The sequence below is a fragment of the Artibeus jamaicensis genome, unplaced genomic scaffold, assembly GCF_021234435.1.
Source record: "Artibeus jamaicensis isolate MK-2021 breed Jamaican fruit bat unplaced genomic scaffold, CSHL_Jam_final scaffold_1283, whole genome shotgun sequence".
Classification (NCBI taxonomy): domain Eukaryota; kingdom Metazoa; phylum Chordata; class Mammalia; order Chiroptera; family Phyllostomidae; genus Artibeus; species Artibeus jamaicensis.
Window position 1 is genome coordinate 15,390,356 of NW_026522028.1, and position 26,905 is coordinate 15,417,260.

Sequence of the window (26,905 nt, forward strand, 5' to 3'; positions counted from 1 at the left end):
TTTGGGTCATTAAGAAGCAAGAATGGAGATGAGTCTTTGAAAAAGATGAGTAAACATGGGGCAGAGGTGCCTATAATGCAGATGACAACATCGAAGGCCTAGGTATTCTGAATAGACTAAGGAGTAAGCTGTGGTGTGGTTTCTTAATGGACTAGACACTTGACTAATACAGCTAATTCTTCCATTCGGAGTTAATGTTTGCACTAAATTTTCCCAGTAATGACTGATTTACAATAAGCAGGCATTCCTGTTTAAGATATAGTGCTAATATTTCATGAGGAACATTGAAAGAGGCATGATGTTTAAATCAATAGTTGAAAATGTGAGGTGAAAGTTTCCCGAAAAGGCTTATAGGCTAAATAAGAGCAGTTAATTGGCAGAAAATCAAGCCTACTCAGTATTTAGGTTGTTTAGAGGCCAAGTGAATGCGAATGAAAAGAAACCCTCCTGGCCCTGGCTGGGTGGCTCACTTGGTAGGAGCATTGTCACGTGAGCCAAAAGGTTGTGGGTTGTGGGTTCGATTTCCAGTCCTGGCACCCGCGGGAGGCAACCAATCAATACTTCTCTTTCACATTGAAAGAGAAACATCTCTTTCCCTCTCTCTCTCCCTGCTCCCTTCCTCTCTCTCTAAAAGCAATGAAAAAATGTCCTCAGGTGACGATTAAAAAAAAAACTCTCCTGTACTTCTGTGACACAATCGGTTTCCTGGCATATTGGGGAGCTTTTGACAGTGGTGTGGTGCTGTACCTCAGCCAGGCTGACGGGAACAAGGGACTGTTGCTAGGCATTGATTTCAGTCCTTTTGTAAGTATACTTGTGAAGACCCGTGGAGAGATTTGCCTCAAGTCAAGGTAGACTATTTCTGTGAAATCCCCGGATGTCAGGCCACAGATGGAATTTCCACAGACTGGTGACAAACTCTTTGTGAATGTTCTGTGCAACACTACTAAATGGAGAGGCTTTTGAGGAGGGGACCAGTTATTAGCACTGTTCAGCCATTAGCTTTACTTATTGCCCCTGTCCTCTGAGGCCCAGATAGAGCGTGCGCAGAAGGCCTCTTGGCAGGTATGGCCATGTGTTGAGGTCTAGCTTTTTCAAGTAAGATGGCCCCTGCAATTATCACACATTTTTCTAGTCAAAAAACTTCTAGATTTCTCTGTAATTTCAGAATATCATTTTTAAAATATAAAGGTGAACATTCATTTTTTTGGTATGGTTTAATATATTCTCCTAGTTTACTGGGGAACACAGTATAAACTAGAATTTCCTCAGGCTTAAACGTTAGCCAAGTTAGAATCCCTGAAGATTAGCAAAAGAATATATGCTAAGATTTATGTTCACTTTGCTCAAATGGTTGTCTGTAAAAGTTAAGATATGAAAACCGAAGCACACACTACAGAGTAGGAAATCAAGTGCTTTTATTTGTGCCAGAAAATAGGAAAAAGATTAAATCAGGGCCAAACCCTCAAAAAGACAACCAAAAAAAAAAAACCCTTCGGTTAGGATTATGGGGAGACTTTTTGTAGCCACGAGGACCATTTGACGCTGGTGACGGCGAAGTCACGGACTTCCCAGGATTTTGCCTCTTCAACTTGGAGCATTTGTGAACGCTGAAAAACAGCTGGAAACTCCATTTTCTGCAAAAGGATAGTACTGGGTAATAGGGGGTTCTCAGGACATGAGGTGCTCCTCAAAGCCACATACCTTTTACATGGCAGGGCCATCAGCTGGGACCTGGGGAGGAAACACCAGTCCAGACCCCGGCTGTTCATTTTCTGAAAATGCTGATTGTCTCAGATGTGCGTGTCAGTGTGTTTATGACTCTGGTGAGATTTGCCTTTCAGTTCAGAGGTGGGAGCTGACATCTAAGAAAACAGCAGGTAAAAGTGGACTAGTGAATGAGTCAGATATGCACATGAACCCATGGCTTTACAGTTATAGAAAATAAAAATACATTTTCTGCTCAATTTGAGTAATTGGCAATGAGGCAGAATTCCAAAGATCGAGTTGTGATGCAGGACAAAGGAGCCTCTGGAGTGAGCTAGAGGTGAGAACCTTCACGATGGATTGCCTCTGGGGCCTGGGAGATCTCTTCTTGTGGATTTCTCTGCTCTCTGTGTGTCTGTCCATTTCTGTATGTGTATGGTCTGTACAGGCATACTGGTTTTTTGTGCTTTGCTTTTCTGCACTTCAGAGATAGATACTGTGTTTTTATCAATATTGAGGCAAGAGCCTCCAGCAGGAAAAAGATTATGACCCATTAAATTTCAGGTGATAGTTAGCACTTGTTTTTTTAGCAATAAAGTATTTTTAAATGAAGGTATGTCCATTGTTTTAATACATCATGATATGCACTATTGCACACTTAACATAGTACAGTAGAGCCCTGCCTGAGTGGTTCAGTTGGTTGGAACATCATCCCATACACCAAAGGGTTTCAGCTTTGATCCCCACTCAGGACACATACCTATGTTGTGGGTTCCATTTCCCGTCGGCGTGCATACGGGAGGCAACCAATCAATGTTTCTTTCTCACACTGTTTTTCTCTCTCTCTCCCCCCTCACCCCTGTCTCTCAAATCAATAAAACATATCCTTGGGTGAGGTTTTAAAATAATAGCGTAGTGTATAGTATAAACACACCTTTTTTATGCACTGAGAAGCCAAAAAATTGATGTGACTTTATTGCGATATTCTTTTTTACTGTGGTGGTCTGAAACCTATCCTATAATATCTCCAAGGTCTGCCTGTACTTCTCTCTTTGCCTGTCTCTCTGTATGTCTATGCCTCTGTGTGTCTGTGTCCGTCTGTGTATATCTGTCCCTCTGTGTGTGTGTCTTTATGTGGGTCTATCTATGTGTGAGTCTGTCAATGGGTCTGTATCTATGTCTGCTCCCCCGTTTGTCTGTGTTGGTCTCTCACTCTCCCGGAGTAAATGCTCCAGGGACTCCTGTCAGGCAGAGCGCCTGGGCTGCATTAGTGCCACTTCTGGTTTCTGACCAAGTGCAAAAATGCTGCAGGCAGACAAAAGTAGGTGCACCTCAAAGCCCCTCCACACTGAGCCTCATGGTCATATGACACCTGTCACAAGGGCCGGGGAAGATGAGGATGAAGAGAGAGCTGGAAGTTTTGGAGTTGTATTTAATTGGGGGCTTACATCCTCTGTCCCACCCTTTCCCTGACAAACCACCCACGCATCTCTCATTTTGAATTACTTTCATCCTCGCCCATCTCCATGGGATATTTCCAGAATTCTGAATGCTTCCTTTGACTTTCTCTTGTACAGAAACCATTCCTCCTGGGAGTCATTATTACAGCTCCTGTTAATTTTCATGTTCAATGTTCAGCGTTGCAAAGGAGAGGAAATGAGGGAGTGTGGGTGGTGACTCAGGAAGCTGGGGAAATATCCCTTATTATGTCTAGAATTTTCCCCTTGAATATTTAAAAACTGGCCCGGAGTGGTGCTGGCCTTAATTTGCTGATAGCTATCTTTCCTTTGACCTTTTTCCTTCCACTTCTTTTTCTTTTCTTGCTTCTGCTGGGAGGGTCCCAGAGCTTCCCAAAGCTGTTAGAGGTGACTGGTAACTCCCTTTATTGAAACATTGCTCCTCGGCCATTTGAGCTCACAGCTCGGAATGGGTTTCTCCTAACAGCATTCCTAGAAGCAGAAGGAACTCTCTTCTTGTCAGTAATAACTTTGAGTTTTGAAAAAGGATACTGTCATCAACAATAATTTAAATAGTTTTCCCAAGCCATTTCCCCCTCTTTTTCTTTGCTACTTTCACCAGCATTTTGAGTCTGTTTAATTTTTACCACCAACTCGGACTGCTACCAGTAGCTTGGGAGAAGGCTCCACTCCCCAATCCCTGGGTAGAGTCTCCCTTCAAAATTCAATGTGTCCCACCGAGTATCTCATTATTTGATATATGCATCTTTGGTTACTGCTAAATTTCTGTTTTCATATGTCTTCTGACCATATGTATGTAGTATGGTAAACTATCTATTCTTTGGTAAACTATCTATTGGTAAACTATCTGTTCATAGCCTTTGCCCATTTTAAAATTTATTTATTTATTTATTTATGATGCTTTATTTATTTATTTATTTTTATTTATTTTTTTAATATTAAATTTTATTTAGTAACTTTTCAAGTACATTTTTTTTCTCTCTTCCCCCCCCCCCGCCATTTTAAAATTTAGATGTTTGTCTACGAATTCCAGAGTAAGAAAGAACCCTTACTTATGTATACATTTGCAATGAGAGAGGATTGTGGGCCAAGATTCTCAGTCAGATTTCAACATGAGAAAAGGATAAAATTCTGGATTTTGATCTCTGAATATATGATGTTGGATGTCTTATCTGCCATTTAGAAATGCTCCATATAATGTTGATTAGAGTGAGGTTTTTTAAAGCCAATGGCTCCATTAGGTTTGGAGACATTTCTAGGGGTTTTACTTCAGTACTCAAACTGGAATATGAGAGTTCAATATTTTGGCTTATTACAAGCACATACTGTATTAAACATCTACTTGAGAAGAACCTGAAGTGTCCCATGTTCCCATGTGCGTTTTGGCAGTTAATGTCATGAGTAACGTCACCCTGACAAGCAGCACTGTAGCTTTGGATGCCCGTATCTGGAAGTAGTTAAAGACATTTTTCCCTTTCTGTTTGTTTGCCAAGTGATGTTAAATCAATAATAACATTGATTTGAAAAGGAGCAAAACCATGCAGTGACTATTTGCAATAAAAATAAATTATCATGTAATTTTCAACTAATATTGTACAGTATAATCTTACAGATGAGGTTGAAAGCCTCTTTCTACTTAACAGGATGTTTCTCTACTTCAGGAGAGGAAAACAAGATGTAAAATGTCAAGTTCTCTCTGCCTTTTCAATGCAAATGCCTCCAACAGTCACATGCAGGTTTTTTCAGATGCAGAAAGTGCCCTAAATAGTTAACGTTGTACTCACGTGTTGACTTGTGAATCAGATGATGGGGTTGCTAATCAAAAAAACTACAGAATTGGGGATCAGTCTTGGAAGTTTTTGACTTCATTTTAATCTTCCTATTTTAAACATCTTTCATTTTGAAAACTCAGCTTATTCTTTCTATTTCTTCTAAACATAGATACCACACACAAAAAAATTCGTATCTGTTTCTTTTCCTTTAAGCAGAACAGAGCCCTTCGTCCGTATTATCTAAGCTCTAAGAGAAATGCCAGACATACAAAATTGTTTGGTGTGTCCAGGAATGCCCTTGATACACTCCATTTGGTTGTGCAGCTGAGTCAGTTACATTAGGTGGATTTTAGCCATCCCCTGAATACTTATGGGGCTATGGAAAATATGTATTGAATTCAACTCATTCATAAGGCAGGGTGTAAATTATACAGGGATCCTGTCAATTTTGATTGAACCCCAGATACTACCGTGTGCCTCCCCCCCTTCAATATATCAAGGAGCTTTAAAACAGAGTCACCAGCCTGCCCAGCCTGCCCAATGTATTTCTGTTAAATACAGAAATGTATTTAACTTTTGGGAGGGGCCTCTTCTTGTTGAATTGGTGGTGGTTATAACTGGTTGGCCCAAATGGGCATAGAGCAAAGAGCTAGCCCAGAAGGGGAGTAAATCCTGTGAGTCTCTTCATTTTGTGTTTGTGGCTGGTTAAAGATCTCAAATTGCAGCTGGCATGTGTGTTTTGTGTGTCTCTGTCTTGTATGTTTGATTGCAGTCAATTGGAAAATTGATACCAGTGCGATGCATAGTTCTCAGTGTGTCTCCTATGCGGGACCTAAAACCACACAGCTTGTTTGTCAGGCTCCCAGTGTGGGTTCAGAGCAAATTAACCTCTGAGACAGAAATGCTGAAGCTCTACAGGAACTGAAGCTAGGCCGCTCTGTTGGTGTAGGACCAGGATAAGGTTTATCATGAGAAGATAAGGCAAAAGTGAGAAATTGTTCTATATCTCAGCCAGTTTATTATGGCGGTTTCTCAGCATGTATGAAAGGAGAAGTGAGAATAGCATCAATAGCGATTATTTTCCTTCATTATTCTGTGCACCTGCTTTTTACCATGAACATTCCTGGGAGAAGAGATAAGCAAAGAAAAATTTTAAAAATCCAGAATCTCAAAGCATGCTTTGTCTCTCTTTTCTGTCTGATGGGTGAGGGTGGAGCAGGGCTGTCACCAAATTTTAAACTTTGAGGACAAATTTTATAAATATGAGCTGTTGCTGCTTTAAAAAAAATCCCTTTCTACCCTAAAAATAGTTTGCTGGGAAAAAGTTTGTGAATTGTTTATTAAAGAGAGATGCAGAAATTCAGCTGAGCATGTTTCCCTATAAATAAAGAAAAAGAAATCACCTCGCAGTTCCTGTCTGAACGCAGATGTGGCTTCTTGGGAAAGAAACAAGATTTCTGAGATTTTAATGCCAATATAAGAATGTAGAAGGAAATTCCGAATTCTCCTTTTTAGTCTCCCTTTTCAATTCTTATCACCAAATTGGTATGTTATCCTTTTGGGGAAGACATTTTATTCTCCTGGGCAGAACAAATGACCCCAGTTCCTGTTCTTATCGGTACCCTTAGTCATACTTGTGTCTCCTGCAATACTTGTATTGTGTTATAATAATCGCTAACATTTACTGTAGGCCAGGCACTGTTCTAAGTTCAGTTCATGTATTATTTAGTTGTCATAACAACCCTTGAGTCACATACTGCTATTGTTCTTATTTTAGAGGTGAAGTGAGCTGTCAAAGATGTATACATCCCAATTCTCCAGGGATGTTACTTTATGTGGCAAAAGGTACTTTGCAGCTGTGAGGATTTTAAGGTAGGGAGATTATAATGACCCAGGGTCCTTATAAGAGGAAGGTATATAGGCAATAAAAATAAAAATAAGTAAATTTGACTATATCAAAATTTGAAATTTCTGTGACTCAAAGGACATAATCAACAGAGTGAAAATACGATGGAATAGGAGAAAATATTTATAAGTCATGTATCTGAAAAGGGGTTAATATTTAGAATAATACAGAAATCCTAAAACTTAACAACAAAACCAAATAACCTGGTTAGAATAATATAAAAATCCTATAACTCAAAAGAAAACTAAAAGCAAAAACCAAATAACCTGATTAAAAATGAGCAAAGGACCTGAGTAGACACTTCTCCAAAGAAGATTTACCAAAATTTTCCAAAGTTGGTTAACAGCATATGAGAAGATGCTTGATCTCACTGATCATTAGGGAAATACCAATGAAAACTACAGTGAGATACTATGACCTCCTAACCATTATAATGGCTACCATAAAAAACCAAACAAACAGAAAATAACAGCTGTTGGTGAGGATGTGGCGAAGTTGGAAGTTTAGTACACTGTTGTTGAGAATGTAAGATGGTACAGATGCTATGGAAGACAGCATGGTGGTTCCTCAAAAAATTAAAAATGGAACTACCATGTGGTCCAACAATTCCACTTTGGAGTATGCATCCAAAAGAATTGAAAACAGATTCTCAAAGAGATATTTGTATACCTATGTTGATAGCATTCGTATACCTATGTTGATAGCATACTCATATTCACAGTAGCCAAAAGGTGAAAGCAACCCAAATGTCCATCAATGGATGAATGAATAAACAAAATGTGGTGTATACATACAATAGACTGTTATAAGCCTTAAAAAAGAAGAAAATTCTGACACTTGCTACAACATGAATGAACCCTGAGGACGTTATGCTAAGCGAAATACGCCAATCACAAAAAGAAAAATACTGTTTGATTTCATTTACATGAAGTTTCTAGAGTAGTCAAACTCAGAGCAGAAAGTGAAATGGTGGTTACCAATAGTTGGAAGGAGAGTGGAGTGGGGAGTTCTTATTTAATGGGTGCAGATTTCAGTTTTGTAAGATGAAAATGTTTTGGAGATTGGTCACACAACAGTGTGACTGTATTGAACACTATTGAACTGTATACTTTAAAATGGCTAAGATAGTAAATTTTATGTTACCTGTATTTTATCACAATTAACATGAAAAAAAGAGGAAGGTGGGAGGATCATAGTATCAGTGGAAGCAGAGATCAGAGAGAGAGAGAGAGAGAAGCTTTGATGATGCTACACTGCTGGCACTGAAGATGGAAGAAGAGGCCACAAGCCAAGGAATGCAGGCAGCTTCTAGAAACTTGAGCCTCCAGAAAGAACTCAGCATTGCTAACACCTCAATTTTAGCCCAGTGACACAGTTTCTGGAGTCTGACCTCCAGAACTGTAAGAAAATAAATTTGTGTTGTTTAAAGTCCCCAGGTTGTTGGTAGTTTGTTATAGCAGTGATAAGAAACTAGTACAAGGACAAATAAATGAGAAAAAGGCAGGAAAAAAAAAGAAACCAGTATGGAGTTGGTCAAAAACTTTGTTTATTCCATAAGATGACTCTAATAGTGCTTAGTTGTCTTGAACTTCATTTGAAACAGTTTTGTTAGGTTGTATTGTGACAGCTGTCATATCAATGTGTATGAAAAAATCACAATTGGTGAATTTTTGTTTGGCCAGTTTAATATTGAAGATGGAAGAAAATAAGTAAAAATTTCAGCATGTTATGCTTTATTAATTCAAGTAAAGTAAAAACACAACTGAAAATAAAAAAAGGATTTGTGCAGTATATGGAGAAGGTGCTATGAACTGAGCAGATGTGTCAAAAGTGGTTTGTGAAGGTTTGTGCTGGAGATTTCTTGCTGGATAATGCTCAACAGTTAGGTAGACCAGTCGGAGTTGATTGCAGTCCAATAGAGACATGCATTGAGAACAATCACTGTTCTACCATGTGGGAGAGGGCTGACATACTCAAAATATCCAAATCAATAGTTATTGGTGAAAATGAGAAATGTATCTTTTATTTGATGGAAAAAAACCATATAGGCTTTTTGGCCAACCCAATACAAGGACTATTCCATTGAGGGAGGCGAGTACCTTGTGTGAGGCCACCCATTCACTGGAACTGTGATCAAGAGCTGGTACACAGACTCACTCTACTCAGATTTCTAGCCTTGTGAGGCCCCTACAGGGCAGGGGTCATCTGGAACTTGACTGTATGATGTAGTACCTGGCACACAGTAGGTGCTAAATAGCTTTGAATGGGTTCAATGATGATGGTACGATTGCCTTTTCTTCTGTTTCCCTGCTGCTCTACCTTGGAAACCATATGCTTCAACACAGAAAATGGTGTGTGTGTGTTTAAGAAAACATTTTTCTTTCCTGACATTCTAGGGTGAGTGAGGAGTAGTGCCCTTGAGGTTTGAGTGCCACTTGTGGGGGCCTCTGGGTCTTAGTTGTCCAGTCCCATGACAGAATGGGGCAGTTGTGCTTACAGAATGCCAGCTAGGGGTCAGGTTCAGGAGGAAATGAGGATTCTGTTCTTGGTAGAAAACAAGCAGTGTGCTTTGAGAAGGAATGACCAAATTTAGTTATGACCTATCTGTCAATTAATAGGATTTATCTTTAATCTGTTAATGCTCCATGAAGACAGATATTTCTAAAGACAAATGAAGAGACTCCTGTTTGAGCTGCTTTCAGTGGGCAGTTTCCCACTGTGGAATACCTCCCCACTCTCAAACCTAAGCTTTGTAAACCAGGCACCTAAAATCAGGCTTTGTAATTCTCAGAATGGGTTATTCTAAGTTGAGCTTCTGGACGTTCCTTTCTTCTTTGGGGGAGGGGTGGATGAGGAGTGGGAGGCCTTCCACTAATATCCATGAACTTTTGCCATAAAATCATTAGAAAAATGACTGTTTTTTCTCTTTTTAAATAATCTTTGAGTGGAGGAGGCTTTTGCACATCATATCACAAATCTAAGATCATCTCAGGGAAAAGATTGAATTTTGCCAGATAAAAATTAGAAACTTCTGTATGGAAAGAAATAGAATTGATAGAGAAAGTAGCCAAGTGACAAATGAAAGAAAAATTCTGCAACATATATGAAAGACCATGGGGTAATTCTTTAATATTCCGAGAGCCCTTGGAAGTGAAAGGGAGAAAGGCAAAATGTTCCATAGGAGAGCTGACAAAACACATGAGCGAGCAGATCACAGGAATAGAAGTTCCAGTGGATGGTAAGCATACGAAAAGCTGATCGACCTTGTTTTTTACTAATTAAAGAAATGGAAATGAATGTGATTTGTTGTTACATTACATTAAGAAGTTTAAAGATAGCCAATATGGGGAAACTGGCACTTCATGCTCTTGGTGAGAGTGTAAACTGAGACAACTGTTTGGAGATCAGCTTGGCATGATCTGTTAAAGTAAGGATACACCGCAGGTTTGACCCAGATATTTCACTTTCGGAAATTTGTCCCCCAGTTACACTTGTGTGTGTGCAAATATAGACCTAGTGATGCTCAGCATAGATTAAACCATATAGGAAGGCTGGGGTATGGGGGGAGGGGCATACGTGAGCAAAATCCTCAACTACCATAAAAGGTAACAGATAATGTCTAGAATTGACAAAGCAGAAGACAGCAATGCATGCATATTATTCAAAAGTTACAGAAGTGAATACTAGAAACAATAGTTCGAACTGAAAAGTGGCTGTCTCCTGGAAGACAAGGACGTGAGAAGGGACAAGGAGTTCCTGACACTTACATCTTTTAGTACTGTTAGGATATATGTATATTTTTTCCATTACTTTAGTAATGGAGGTATTGACTATTGAACTAAAAGTATGCTCTGATTTCCTTATGTAACTTTTTATATTCCCTACGCATAATAATTCTTTTTTGTTTGTTGAGTTATCCCAGGACATCAAAATCTTCTCATAAGTGAGCTAAACAGCTCTTTAAAATGCCTCTTAATATCTTCTCCCCTCCCCACCTCTCAGAAAAATACCAGCACCTTCCAACCAGAACTGGTTGCTTTTGAAGCTGCTGCCCAGGAAATTCCCATCACTTTTCTCATTCTTGACTATCCTGCCTCTTGGGTCTTTCCCTCTCTTATTTCACTCACTTGATTTGGTGGAACACAGCCTTCAGTGGCTTTCTGAGACAGTGCTTGGAAGGCAGTTTTTTGAGACTTCTGCCAGACCAGCCACAGCAGGGGTTGTATACTAGGAAGTTTTTCCTTTTAATACTCACTGCTCTTCAGTACCTGGCCCATGTCTACTGGCAGGTGGGATTCCCCTTCCTGCTGATGGAGCCTGACAACCCTGGGACCCAGAGGTTGTGCCTTTATCCACAAGATCTCATTTAATCTTTAAAACATTATAATCTCCCATTTTATAACTAACAAATGTGAGGCCCCAAGGTTACACCCTCAGCAATGTCAGAGCCAGAATTTGAATTGAAGTGTCAGCTGCCTGAGCCAGTGCTGCCCTTTCCACACCCAGCTGCTCCTTACTGGGAAGAGAAATTACAGTAGCTGGCCATGAGTGATTACAGTAGCTGGCCAAGTGCACAGTCATGGATGCAGGGGGAGTGTAATTATCAGTGTTTACCTGTGTCTGGTTCCTGATGCCTTCAGCTCTAGTTAGCCATCATTTACTAGAAGTATTTTCCCGTCTTATTGACCTTGCGAGAGAGAGAGAGAGAGAGAGAGAGAGAGAGAGAGAGAGAGAGAGAGAGAGAGAGGAGGCTGGGGAGAGAGTGATTGATTTATACATATGCTTTTAGCTTCTTTGTGATAATTAAAATGCTCTGCCTATCATTTATATAAGCTCAGTATGATTCTTTCCATTGCTATGGTATCTGGTTCAGAGCGATGTAAGAATTTCAGTCCCCTCTTCCTACTCCTTTTGTGATACAAAATGCCTCATTACTTAGCAGTTTTCTGCTGATTGTACAGTTTAGCATTTGATCTTTTTGTTAACTACAGTCAGGTGATCACAAATAGGGTAATTAGATTAACCTACCCCTCCTCTTCTTTACTGAAACAATATAAAATCTAGTATTCTGTTGGCACATGCTTTCCTTAGATTAATGATCTTGGAGTTGCTGCATGGAAATTTACATAGCTCCCTACAGCTCTGAGAAATGAAAATGCCCAGCTGTCTAAAAGCCTTAATCAGGAAATGAAATGGTATGGCATTGTTTTGTCATGGGCTTGGAATAATTTCTTCTTGATGATCGAGTTATCCTGGATGGGAATGTATATAAACATTCCTTCAACAGTCAGTAAACAGGTACTTTTTTATTGGTAAAATTCCAAGAATTTCATTACTTGGGAGCAGATTTCAAATCACTGGTTTCAAATCACTTCTGAAAGATTATCCTGTGGTCATTTTCCTTGTCTTTCTCTCTTTTTTTTCATTATATTTTATTAACTATGCTATTACAGTTGTCCTGATTTTTCCCACTTTGCCCCACTCCACCCAGGTCTCTCCTCTTTTAAATGACAGTTTGCAAATTGGCTTTTTGAAGCAAGTCAGGAGCAGCATTAGGAACACGCACATTCAGTGGGTGGAGCATGGTGTGACCACCTCTGCCATGGGACTGCTTGGGCTTCAGCCCTCACTCAGCCTTTTATTGTGCAGTCCCCTCTTGGGACCCAGTTTCCCCATCTGTCAAAGAGAGATAATAATGCTCCCTACTTCTTAGTGTGACTATGAGCATTAAATGAGTTGCTCCATGTAAACCCTTAGAACAGTACCTTGCTCACAGAATATACAACTGTGAACTCATTCTATATTTTGGGGGAGATCTTGGAAAATGAAAAATATATTCAGTTTCTTTTTAGATATAAAGGATCCTATTGTATTTACCAGTACATTTTTCTACTAGCTGTTATTAGTCTTAGAAGCAGTTGTGATTGTAAAAATTAACATTGAGTTAGATATATGTACTGCTTTCCTTTATACATGGCACATAGTAGGTACTCAGATGTCTGTTAATAAATGATACAGCCAATGCCAACAGCTCGAATTTTTATCTATCTATTTATTTATTTATTTCTCCTCAACTTTTTTTTTGACAGCTACCATTTATGGAGTGCCTGCTGGCTACTATTTATTGAGTGACTGGGGATGAAAGATGAACGAGACCTATTCCTTATCCCTAAGGTGCTCACACAGTAGCTGAGAGAGAGACTGATAGACTCACATTTAGCGTACAGGGGTTGGTGCTGTGATGGGGATTCTAACAAAGGGCCAAAGGAACACAGGCCCTTCATCACCAAAGCTGTTGAAGATGAAAATGGCTGTTGGACTCCGGGTGTCTCTCCCCCCACCACTGTCTCCAAGAACAAGTTGTTTACCTAGCGCTTGATCCAACAATTCCTGAGTTTCAGGTAGCACTGCTTCATAGAGGAGGCATGCATTATGAGAAACATTTAAAAACTTTTCCAGAAGAGACTGATGAAGAAAGAGCCCACTTATTAGATAGCTCAATTTGAGATTGTGTAGTTAACCCTTCTGAACATAATTAACCAATCCAAATGGTTGAATTCTTTTTTTCTTATTTTTCTCTTTAAAATTTTAAAAATTGCACTTGGGCGCCAGCTGGTGTAGCTCAGTGGATTGAGCACGGGCCTGCGAAGCAGACAATCGCGGTTCGATTCCCAGTCAGGGCACATTCCTGGGTTGCAGGCCAGTTCCCTGCAGGCCAATTCCCAGCAGGGCACGCACGAAAAGCAACCATACATTGATGTTTCTCTCCCTCTCTCCTTCCCTTTCCCTCTAAAAGATAAATAAATAAAATTAAAAAAAAATTGCACTTGGCATGCAATGTTATATAAGTTTTAGGTGTAAACACGGTGGTTAGACATTTATATACCTTACACAATGATGCCCTGATAAGTGTAGTACCCATCTGTCACCATACACAGTTAGTACAGTATTATTGATTGTATTCCTTGTGCTGTACATTACACCCCCGTGACTTATTTTATATCTGTAAGTTTGTATTTACTAATCCCCTTCACCTTTTTCACTTACCTCCCTACCGCTTCCCACCTGGCAAGTTCTTTGTATTTATGAGTCTGTTTTGTTTTTTAGATTCTGCATTTAAATGAAACCATACAGTATTTTTTTTCCTCCATCTTTCTAATTTCACTTAGCATAATACTGTCTAGGTCCATCCATGTTGTCACAAATGGTAAGATTTCATTCCTTTTTATGGCTGATTAATATTCCACTGTATGTATGTAACATACGTTTACCCAACTGTCTGTTGATAGACAACTGGGTTGCTTCCATATTTTGGCTATTGTAAAAAATGCTGCAGTGAATATAGGAGTGATATATTCTTTTGTATTAATGTTTTTAATTTCTTTGGACAAATACCCGGAAGTAGGATTGGTGGATCAAATTTTTGAAGAATCTCTTTCTAAACCCTTGTTACTTATTCTCCAGCCACCAAAGTGAATTGTGTCTACTTGTGAAATATTGCCTCTTTATATGCATTTTGTTTTTCTGGGTTGTTGTCATTTCATTAGTTGTACTCACATTTCAAAAATTTTGAATTTTGTATCATATAATTGAAAAAAATTGGTCTTGGGGCCTGGTGTGATTTTCGTGACATCTTAACTTTCACATTTCCCCTTCTTGATGAAATATGTAGACTGAAGAGCTTTCTCTTAACTATGTATCTTCATGTATACTGCCATCGTTGTGATCAGCAGCATTGGGTTTTTTAAAAACTAGTAGTGGAAATTATATAACTGAATTGTATCAGGCAGCAGTGTCAACTCTTCCTTGTTTGCAGAAAAAAAAACACCAGCTAATAGTGTAATGATTGGGAAATAGTAAACACATTTCCATGATTAATTTTTAAATTAATTAACATTCTGTATAGCTAACACATGCATGTGGTACCAATTAACAGGGACAAAATACATGCTTTCCTTGTCTCTTAGCCATCCTTTTCCCATCCCTAGAGGCACCCTCTCTTATCAGTTTCTTGTTCTGTATTGCACAATGAGATATGCACATGATCATGCAAATGCTAGCATACATTATTAGGCTTTTTTACCTAGCAACATGTCTTGGCAGTCATCCTTATTGATACTTACAGTCCAGCTTCATTCTTGGAGACAGTCACATGGTTTGGATTTATTGTAAGTCATGTAACCAGTTCTCTACTGACACACATTTCTGTTCTTTCAGTTGTTTGCTAATTTAAGCAATGCCATAATGATTAATCTTGTACATATGCTGTTTTGCACATGTGCAAGTAAATTTGCAGTTTAAATTCCTAGAAGTGGAAATACTGACTCAAAAGGCGTAGGCATTTAAATTTTTGATAGATAATTGCCACATTGCCTCTCTCAGAGGTTGTACTGGTTTATATATCAATTTATACTCTGATTGGAAAGTATGAGAGGGTATCTATCTCTACCCCATTGCCAATATTATATTATCGATTTTTTGAGTGTTGCCAATCTGATAGAGAAATGATATCTTATATCAGCAGAAGTAATAAATTCACTAGTTACCAGAGAAGTCCATTGAGGGAAGCTTTTTATGGTGTTTAATATTAAGGGGAAAATGATATGTTATTACACTTAAAATTGTATACATCCCGCCCTATTTAGGCCGTCAACTTCTGGAGAGTTGTGTGGTTGCTCTTCTCCACATCTCTGATACTTACTCTACTTGAATGAATACCAGCTGTGTGCCAGCCACTACTATGTGCTGTGAGAACAGAGACGGTGTTCTGAGAGAGGCCAGGTTCTAGTGAGAGGACTTGTATAAATATTATAACACAGTAGGTATAAATGCTGTAATTTTAGGTGTAAGAAAATAGGCAGAAGGACTTGGGCTTCTTCTGTGTAGTGAGCACTGTACAAATATTGTCAAATGAATCCCGCTGTAATTTGCACTTCTCTTATGAGTGTGGTTAAGCATCTATTCATAGGTTTGAGTCTTTTTTTCCTATGCTATTTTTTGTTGGGTCATTTATCTCTTTGCTGATATTTGTAGACGAATTCTCTGTCACTGGCAACATTTCCCCACTTTGGCCTTTTGTTTTTGTTGATGAGTTTTGCTTGCTTTTCCATATTGTACTTCATAGTTTTCTGAATTGAAAATACTTCCCCTCATTTGTAGGTAGTCACCCTGCTTATAACATTCTCTAAATTGACCATTTATCTGACAAATATTTATTAAGTGCCCACTAAAGCATGTCCAAACAGCTGGTTGGTATTGACACCCTTTGATCCAATGGTAATAATGTAGATGTGTAGCAGGGAATGGGCATTCTATATGAGGATGTAGAGATGACTGTTGTGCAGGTAATTGTGTTGCATACCCGGCACCTGTATTATGTCTTTGGGACGTGGAAGTAGCCATTTTGATCTTTATCCGATATCCTGTACTTGCTGAGCTCCTTGCAGCCTTTATTCCTGTCCTGCAAGCCAAGAGCTTCCTGCCTGGGCTTCTGTTACTAGTGATTCTTGAGAGACAATACTGTAAATGAATTTGCAAATATGTGGTTGAAGATTTACATGGAAATGTGACAGTAGGTATCCTGTTACATTAAAAAAAAACTTCCCTTGTTAGGTTTGAGTCAAAAATATCGTTGGTATATTTACAAAGATATGTTAGAGTGCTTTTTTGAGTAGCAGCATATTTTGCACATATAAGAAAGCCATTGTGGTATGCGACGTCAGTGTGGTTTCACTGTGTAATTTTCAGGGGAAATTATGAAATATTTCAAGCATTGGAAAAAGAAAGAAACGGAATAACAAATACCAGTGTGCCCACTATGCTGCTTTATCAAATCCTTATAGTTTGCATTATTACTTCAGACATTGCATATGTGTATCTATTTTTCTTTACAATTTTCACTAATGAAGTTGTTCCATTTCATGCTTCAGCAACATGGGTATTTTTTAAGATTGTTAACAATGAGATGCATTTTTTAAAAAGAAACAGGATCTCACAGATACAGCAGAAGCTCCCTTGGTGCTCTGCTGTGGCTTTCAGCATGCTCGCTGTCTTCCCAGGTGCTGCGGGGCTGACTACAGTCTTTTGTGAAGGGAGCCAAATACTGGGAGAACACAGTTCTGCAGGCAGAGGACGTTCATGGGGCGGCTGCTCCTTAGACTTCCCTTTGGTATGGGGGGTGGGCAATGTGCTATTCTAGGATTCTGTAGCTATTCAAAACTCTCTTGATCGGTAGATTTGGTGTAAGGGTTTGTTTTTAGCTACTTCCTTTTATATGCTGCCAGTGGTAATTTTGCAAAAGGTTTTCCATGAACTAGTGTAGGGGCGCAGCTGTGATCCCACAGCCACGTCTGGCTCTAAGGGAAGCCTCACCTTCAGAAAGAAACAGAGCTGGGAAGGCTGAGGAGTGCCCCTTCTTTGCCCTGCCCTGCATCTACCCTGATCTGAGTGGACCCTGTCCAGCCTCACTGTAATGCCCAGCGCACATGCCCAGGACCAGCATTAACAGCAGATCAGGGCAGTGCCTAGCCCCCCTCCACCTGTGTCTGGGGCACAGTTGCTCCGTCTGCCTGTACTCCTGGTGACAGGAGAGAAGGAAATACTGCAAGACATGAGGAAAGCAGCTGAGGGGGAGAGGAAGGACGCTGTGGTGGCACACTCAGCTGATTGTGTCACTTACATGACACGCCCCTTGGCTCACTCTGACCATTCATCTCCTCCTTGTTGATTCCAGAAAGCTTTCCACCCCCTGCAATGCATTCTAAAACATCCAAGCACTAGCTTTTCATGTTTCTTATCTTCTAGGACAAAATATGACCATATTTTGATTTAAAAGAATCTGTCTTCTTGTTTAAGCGCTTATGTTCTTTGAAATTGAACTAGCATAGAATGAAGTGCAGAGATCTTAGAAATAGAGTTCAGTGAATTTTTAGGTGTGTGTACACCTATGCAACCATCACCCAGACCAAATTATAGAACATTTTCATCCTCCCAGCAGGCTCTCTTGTACATTCTGCAGTCAGTACCTGCCCAAGGGTAACTGCTGTTCGGAGATCTCTCACCATTGATTTGTTCTGCCTGTTCTTAAACTTCAATCAATGGAGTCATACAGTATGCCATCTTTCTGGTCTGGCTTCTTTCACTCAACACTCTGTGCAGTTCATCTGTGTTGTTAGGTGTAGTTCTTTTTATCACATTTGCTACTTAATGGTGATGTTAATAATGGCAATAAATAATTTATATTCTACTCTCCAATTCGCTGTTTAATTCTGAAGATAGCTGCTGTGTGATGCTGTCGAAGCATTTACCATTAGACTTCTTTTGGAGACAGAAGAGCTGCTTAGAGTCTTTCAGCATTGCCTCTGAGGTCACCCACCTAATCAATGATGATGCCAGGACTAGTTCTGTTTAAAGTGAAGCCTGTGGCTTAACTTGGCTCCAGATTGGTGGAAGACACAAAGGATGGGAGGAGCAAGGGCCCTGAAACTGGACTTTCACTGGTGTTCTCCTTTGTGCTGTTTTGGTTAATTGAAAGAAGTTAAGGTTCGACCCAGCCAGTGCCCCAGCATGTGCATAGTATGTAATGGATGGGGAGGGAGAGGAGAAAAGTAGCTGAGTTGGCTCAGCAGCCAGCCACATTCTGGCAACTCTACTTAGCAGAAAGCAGACTATGTGAGTTTTGTTCCCAGTTGCATACAAATTATGCGTTTGCCCAGTGAGGCTGATGTTTGCAGGCTGCTAAATGTGTCACAGAGAATTTTTGCTAGAGTGGTATTATCAGAACTTTATGGCCTCCAGATGTTGGGGAGCCATCTTAGGCTCTGAGCAGCGTAGTGCTTTGGGAAGCAGGAATGGTGTGAGTTCTCCCCTCCCTTTACTCAGGCGGTCCTTGCCACACAGCTTAAGTGTTGAAGCTGCATCGATAGCTTATTGATGGCCTCAATTGTACTTACTGCACATGAAGAGTTCCCACTGTGAAGGCATCAGGCTTGAGACAAAGAGAAGCTGGTTTCTTTTACCCCCTAAAGCATTTTGCCGATACCCAGCTATTCTTTAGCGTTTTTAGCAAGCATGATCATTGCAGATTTATATATGTGGGCATGCCGGACTTCTATAAGCCCCCATGGCCCACAAGTCTGGCTTATGGTGTAGCCTCTACCACTGTGATAAAGGTTCTTAACAAATGGTTAAAAGTATAGGCCTAGTGGTCATAACGCTGAGTTGAGAGTCAGAGGCTAGGGACACCCAGACCCAGGAAATCCAGAGTCCCACCACCTGGATCAGAACCTCGGAGAGCTCCAGGTAGCCAGCTGCTGGCAGCTGGAGGCAGGCAGGAGTTACTCCAGTGCCAAGTCCACCCTCCTTTGCAGTAAAGAGCTTTTTGTGTGTGGATGATAAGGGACTTCAAGGATTTGGGCCTAAGTACTCATGGGCTTATGGATAAAGCTGTACATTGCATTCTTTAAGCATGGAGGGAAGTGAAGATTCCCACTGGAGGTGCAGGTGGGGTGATTTTGAGTCCCCTTACTACAGCCATGAAAGCAGTTTTTCCTGGGAAGTGAGGTGTAGCAGGAAAGCTCTGCTGAAGTAATCGCTAGCGTGCAAGTTTCTGTTTTTGAGTCCCTGCTTTTAGTTCTTTGGCGTATATACCTAGGGGTGGAATTGCTTGGTCATGTGGTAATTCTGTTTTCCACAGTGGCTGCCCCATTTTACATTTCCACTAGCAATGTCCAGTGTTCTAATTCTCTACATCCTCATTAATACGTGTTTTCCTCTTTATGAAAACAATTCTAGCCATCTTAGTTGGTATGAAGGGGTATCTCATTTTGATTTTGATTTGCATTTCCCCTGACTAAAGGAGTTGAGCATCTAGTCATTTGTTGATCTTCTTTGGAGAAATGTATATTCAAGTTCTTTGCCTGGTAGTCATATGTTTAAGGGAGGAATGGAGAGAGACAGAGATTGAGGAAGTAGATAGAACCCAGCTGGGTGACTAGGTAGACATGGCTGTTAACACTGAGTTTTCCAACCTGGGTAAGGGGGTAGATGATGGACTCTCTCCCAGAGAAGGGGTAGTATGGAGGGGAGGTTTGGGGATTGGGGGGTGCTGTGTTGAGCTTGGTGTGCCTGGGCGTTGTACAGGTGCCTACAGGATGTGCTGCCACACCCATGTGTCTGATAGGTTTCTCCAGAAAAATACAGGGCACATTTTAAGTTTTGTCTCCTCCTGCTTCACCTAAAAATCAACTTAAGAAATGGAGTCATCATTAGATTTCTCTATCTGGCAAATGTAAGCAGTCATTGTGGGGACAAATGAATCTGGGATTTATGAACCAACCCCTCTCCTGGTGCTGGTTTCTCTGCCCTTAAACATCTGCTTTTCATCAGATCAGTCCTTCCAAGTGCGTGGGGTGCTGCTCTGAAGTATGGGGTACAAGCATTCTTAACTGTGGCTTCTGAAGCCATCTGCAGTAATTTACCCCAGCCCCTCAAACATTTACCCCTCTCTGATCCTTCCCCAACTGCGTGCCACTAGCTGTTAGTGCTAAGCAGGTACTTGCCATGTCACCCACAACCCACCGAATTTCTCTGAATTACACCTTGGCAACATTGGCTGCTACATCACTATATTATGTGGTGTCCATTCATATTCACACTGTATTGGGAAATGAGATTTGAGCGACCGTTCTCCCCCCAAAGAGCCCACTGTTGCGGAATGAGCCCCCATGGTGGCTTGTTTTCTTTGCTTCTAGAACCATAGGCTAGCAGCCACCACTAAGAAACCATCCCATCATGTGGCTCAGGCGGGCAATGTTTGCAGATTGTCCCCTGATGCCATCTGCCTGTGAAGCTGCAGAAACCCCCGGCAACTGCTGTTTTAGCAGGTGCCAGGGCTGCTGCGGTGGGAGTCTGTGTACATATCCATGCATGCACGCAGCTTTGTGCTCTGTTGGCCTGGGGTGCCAGCTGAAACTCTCAACCCAGCAAAAGCGCCAGCCACAGTTGCTGGTTTCCGGTGGGGCCCTGGTGAAGGAGGGAGGGAAGGAGGGTGAGGCTGTTGTGAACTGAGCCAGCCATCCAGCAACTGGGGAATTGACTACAGTGACTCTGGTGTGTGTAGGAAGCTGCCAGGCAGCGCCTGTGTTTCGACAAGCTTTTGTTTTTTTCATTCTGCCTCTGCCCAGGCCAAATCGTGGTCCCTCGCCTAATTTACCATGTTTATGTTCATGCCAGAGAAGTAGTGCCTCCTCTTTTCTTGCCCCCTGTTCTTTCTAAAGAGCACCTTTCATCCTCGAGCCCTCCCGGCCCCTCAGCCATGCTCTGGATGTAGCCCCTTAGCTTTCTTTTTCACTGAGTCATTGTGATCATGGGTTCGCATAAGCCCAGAAACCCCTAGTTCCAGATCTGCAATTTGAGTTACTGGCTTTTCAGGTTATTCATGCTTTTGAAAATAATTATGTAAATTATTAAAGTAATTTGAAATAATTGTACCAGCCATCAGGTTTTAAAAATCCATATCATAATGGAGCTTTGATGCAAGACCTCCTAGAGCAAACTTTGCTGTAAAGGGCTGGGTATTTTAGGCTTTGATCTCTCTTCCAAGTACTCATTTCTGCTGCGTAGCATCAAAGCAGCCGTAGAAAAAACTTACACAAACAAAGGTGGTTGTGTTGTGATGAAACTTTATTTATGAAAACAGGTGGCAGGCAATAGTTTGCTGACCCCTGGCCTAGAATGACAGCCTTTATTTCAGCTTATTATCCTTATATTTTTCTTCGTCAAGAGTTAAAAAGCCAGAGGAACTTGATGATTGTAAATGAACTTAAATCATCTTCTTTTGGGTTTAGCATGAACGTGAGTACAATGGTGATCTGGGAATACACTTCTGTAAACCTCCGTTGGGAAGAATAGAAACCAGAAAGCTGTTGAGGGATAACTCTGCTTGGCCAGAGCTTGTCATTGTTTCAAAAGTGGAACAGGCTGTTACTTACAAGATGTGCAGTGGCCTGTATGTATCCCTCATTTTCTTTATGGTCACTTGGGATGGCCATAGTCACATAAGGTCACATCACCATATTGGACATCATTTTATTTTATAAGACTAGGCACTTCTCTAAGGACTTTAAGGAAAACAAGCTACAAAAATATAGAAAATGGAGTTTTAAAAAGATCATAATACTGCATTGAGGTCATTATAGGTTGATTTCCAGAAAGCTGAATGAAGCATAAGATATTCAAAGAGGCATTTAAAACTTTTAAACTATAATCTCGTTTTCATTTTATCTATCCCCACAGGAAATAAAGAAAGAGATGAAGAAAGACCCTCTCTCCAGCAAAGCTCCGGAAAAGCCCATGCACGAAGTGTCCAGTGGAAATGCTTTGCTGTCTTCTGAAGCAATTCTAAGAACCAACAAGAGAGGTATGGAAACAAAGAAAGAGCCCCTTCCCCCCACACAAAGCAAAACCGGAGACTTCTGGGTGAACTGTGTCAAATTTCGAATGGCTGAAAAATTGACTGGCATTTGCCCTTTTGGGTTTTTTAGTATAAATTTTGGACATATACACAGCAAGTAACAATACAGTAACTATAATAAAAGGGAACTAATAATATTTTTGACACTGGGAAAGTAGACTAAATTTGTAGATGATGATTTTTCTAGGACTTCAGCGTTTGTTTTCATAGACGGTAGGAAATGCTATGGTGCAGCCTGAGCTGTCCCTATCCGGTCACTCTCTCTTCTTAGTTTAAGGGCAGGTTTTATCAGGGTCTTTCTCTCCCTAACCTCTGGGCTCCTTTCTCTCTTGGTTTAGGAGGCAGTGTGGACAGAGGTGGAGCTCATCCATCTGTCTCACCAACAGACCTTTAACTAGCATGTTTCCTTCTTTTGAGAGCCCAAAGCAGATTTTTAGGTATCAGCTTCTTGGAGTTTCATCTTCTCCTGGTTCCCTCCCTGCTTTGGGACAATGTTGTTTGAAATGATAGGAGTGAGAGTATAAGGCTGCAGAGAGGACTTGGCTCAATTTTAGATTCTGGTCACACTAGATTCCCTGGGTTTTTCCCCCGACCCTGTCCTCAGGGTGCATCTACTAAGCCCGTAGGTTAGCATTCAGCTGCAGGCTTTTCACGGGCTTATTACTTCCTTAAAAAGAAATATAGAGCTGTTCAAAAGCAGGAGCAGGAAATGTATTAGCAAAGAGTTCCATTAAAAAAAAAAAAAGAAGGCACGTTTACATAACCGTGGGGAAGAACAGCTAATCTTTCATAAAATTTAGACAGCATAAGAATTTGTCCAATAAACTGTCCATTGATCATAGTGCTTGAGACATTAGCTTTGTGTCTCTCTTCCTTCCTGCTTCTTCCTCTACCCCCTCCAGCTGCCCTGGGTTACATTTCCTTTTTTTTTTAATTACTCAGATCAAATATTGGCTGGAGGCCCACACTGGTTAGCAACTATAGGATTTCCCCTCCCCTCCCCTCCCCTCCCCTCCCCTCCCCTCCCCTCCCCTCCCCTCCCCTCCCCTCCCCTCCCCTCCCCTCCCCCCTCCCCTCCCCCCTCCCCTCCCCCTTCCCCCCCCCTCCATCCTTTTTTTCTTCTACATCTTACCAATGCAGGAGATTTCCTGTGTTAAGAATTAAGCACACTTTGCTATAAAACTATAGTCATCCCCAACAGTGTCTCCTGCATTCTTGCAAATAAGTTCCAGAAATCCTGAGGCCAGCCTGCCCTCATTGGATTTGGAGAGATGGACTTCAGTGAGCCTGGCTGCATGTCTCCAAACCCTGCTTGCTGATCTGAGCCTTCTGGTTCCTCCTGATGCTTCTGGGGGCCATGGGCTGAGGGATAGATAGCATGTGTGTTTTTCAGTGGTAAGGCCTCTCTGCTAGCCCTGTTTTTTTTTAAGTAAATAAGAGAATTAAGGTAATTAATTCAATTTAACAAGACAAGGAATTAATTAAGGAATTAAGGTAATTATCTGGATGAGTTTGGTGAAATTACCTGAGAACTCTAAATCAAAGAAGGAATCGAACTTTTCAGATAATCCTCTTTATAATGGAGAATATGGCCTTGGAGTTCACTTATGCAACTTTTCATTAGCCAAAGAATGGCATTGAAGGGATGGCCTACTGACTACGTTCGTTTTTAAGCCTCCACCTTCGGCCTGCTGTCTGATTCTGACCAACCTTTTATTGTTAGGTCTTTTATATAATGAATCTGCCACTGGCTCTGAGACCTTAGCACATAGGGGTGTCCTGTGAAAATGAAACACAAAACAAACCATCTTCATTATGTCTCAGGCCTCGTTATTGATCCTCCCCCCTCCGTCACCTGGGTCCGACATAAATTTCCAGTTGAAGGGAAGCATTGTGTACCAGGGCTGGTGCCTTCTTCAGCCCTGCCCCCACCGGTCAAGACTACCAGGATCCTACTACTCCTTTTACTGAACAGCGGGCAGATTGATTGGCCTTGTCAGCCCAGATAAATAGTTCATTGTGCTGAGCTCAAAAGCTACATTTTTTCCCACCCCAAATCAATGAAAAACCACTTTTTTTTCTTAAAACAAGGGTCAGAGGCTAAATCTGTGGGATGATTCTAGTTACTTGGAAACACTTCCGTCCAATCAATTTTTCAAGTTTTATGAGTTATTGTAAATGACCGAAGTCTCCCCCTTCCCTTGGTTTCCATCAACCTTTGTCACTAGAAATCTCTTGGACATTTTTTTGTCTATTGCTGTTGTTTTAGAGGGAAGTTGCTTTCAGAGCTTAGTAACAGCCTGCTTTGATTTCTCATAGTATATGAGTCCACCTTGCGATTCAGCCTTGGACCCTGTGAGAAGTTAATAATAGAGCTAACACAAGTTCTTTTTAAACTATATCAAAGATGAGATGACTGTTGACGTTATAGGGGCCTTATCATTTGATAAGGCTCAGCATTGGTTTAGTAAAGAAAGATCGAAGTCTGTTTCTTTTATGAGTCTGAAATTAAACCACTTCATTGGGTCCTGAAGTATCTGTCCTTGAGACAGACATAGCCGAAGAAGTTCACCCAATTGTGTCCAGCAGTTTTTGCATTTAGGAGCATGCCTCACTTTGCAGCAGTGGCAAATGGGTTGTAGTAACTCACAGTGTGGGATGAACTCACCCTCCTGAGGTACGTGCAGTAGGTCAAAAGATACCCTAGGTTTGAAGAAAGCTATTCATAGCCTTGAGAAAGGCCAGGACCGTGGAAATATCAGTTCGGGGACTGATTCGTTTCAGTTTGTAGCTTTAACCTTTGCAAATTTCTGCAGAGTTGATTTAAGAAGGTACTGGAATGACCCCATGGGCTTTTCATTTGAGAAAAAGATGTGACTGAGAGAGAGAGAGAGAGAGAAGGAGGGGGGAGAGAGAGAAGAGGGCAGAGAGAGAGAGAGAGAGAGAGAGAGAGAGTACAGGTCCTCCAGATGGCTTGGCAGTTATCAGCTGCACAGTCCAGGCATTTTGGACTGTAGGACAGTTTTGCCAGCTCCACCCCTGGCTGCTTCTCTGGATTTTACCTGAGTCACAGTGGAGGATCTTCCTGTGTAAAGCCAGCCTTTCCCAAGGAGTAAGAAGTCATTTTTTTCATTTCAACTTGCAACATGGATGTTGTATATCTTAAAGTTATCCCAGACTCAGAATGTTGACAAATTGCAGGTAGAAAATCTGAAAACTTTTCCTAGAGCCAAATGTTATTCTTATGAACCAGACTGGAAAAGGTTGTCTGATAGCTTCTGAGAGTGATTTATTATTTTGTTTCTTCTACCAGTAAAACCAAACAGGGGAATGATGGGCCCTCCTAAATTGGAACGGTGCTATATGGAGGAGTTTTATAAAAAAACAACACCCAGACATTCAAACTTTTAGTTTAAGTGCAAAATTGAACAACTGGACATTTTAACAGTTAAGAGCAAATATGCTAGATAATACTTGAAAATGATCAAGGAGGATTTTGTCCATTTGAGTATGGACTCTTTTTTTACTTGTATTAAAATGAAAGAAGAAATCATTTGATTTCATCTTTAGACAGCTTTGTGGACCAACTTTATCCATACGGTAGGTTGTCTCCAGGCTGTGATTGGTACCCTGCTGGCCTATGTAAGAACCAGCTTCGAGGTAGGTAGACAAGGACCATGTCTTCGAGTAGACATGTTTCCTGCATGTCTACTCTGGGCCTGTCCTTGAGGCCAATAGAAAGACTTGAAAAACACCATTCAGCCCTGTCTGCAAGCCATTTCAGTCTGTTCTGTCACTTGGGAAATGTTGAGAAAGTGCTGTGCATTTTATATCTTTTATGTGGCAAGATGGGGATATGTCTCTTACTTCTGTCATTCTGAATGTGAAGCCACTCCGCAAGTTTCTGGTTGGCTTTATATGTCCTTGTTTCTATTTCCAGTTTATCATGAATTGAGTGTTTGGTAAGTCTCTATTGTATTTTGCACATTTACTATTCTTTGCTATTATTACTATTATTATTATGCTCTCCTGATATTTATTATTATGCTCTTGTGATATAAATGTATTTTATAATCATCTTTTTAAGTCGCTCTGCTACTTTGGCATCTGCCTTCCGAAAGATAAACTGCTTTTACCATCTTTATTTAAGGTTTGTTATGCATTTGCATTTTACTGCCTTTTCCAGAGATTTAATGCTGAAAGGTCTGATGGTTTAAAAGATGTTATCTGTAACACGTCTAGCACTGATGCTTTGAGATGAGAGTCAAGTTGAGATGGGGGAGGGTTGCTCTCTGAATTGGTATGTGGATGTGACTTTGACTGTAGAACATTGCTCCGTGGGCTCATTTCTCATGTGTTTTGTCCTTCAGACAGGTTTAATTCAAAAGTTTTCCTTAACAGAGGGATCAACAGCTGCTCTGCCTCTGGTGACACACTGTTGCTTTAAAAGTTAGTGCAGAAATTCTTCAGACTTCATTTTCTGTGTGGATGGGGGACACACACATGCCCTTCAACATGAATATGGGCCTAGTGTTTGCTGCACAGAAGGGTTCTCCATTTTGGTCTGCTG

General features: G+C 40.8%; 1 protein-coding gene across 4 annotated transcripts in view; it reads left to right on the forward strand.

Moving 5' to 3' along the window:
* The window catches only part of SH3KBP1 (SH3 domain containing kinase binding protein 1), a 319,293-nt gene that overhangs the window by 102,745 nt on the left and 189,643 nt on the right, over positions 1 to 26,905 (forward strand). For all 4 annotated transcript variants that reach the window (XM_037157523.2, XM_037157522.2, XM_053655820.1 and 1 more), the window contains one exon: positions 22,158 to 22,281. In XM_037157523.2, the coding sequence (XP_037013418.2) occupies positions 22,158 to 22,281 (124 nt within the window). The remainder of the gene's footprint in view (positions 1 to 22,157; positions 22,282 to 26,905) is intronic.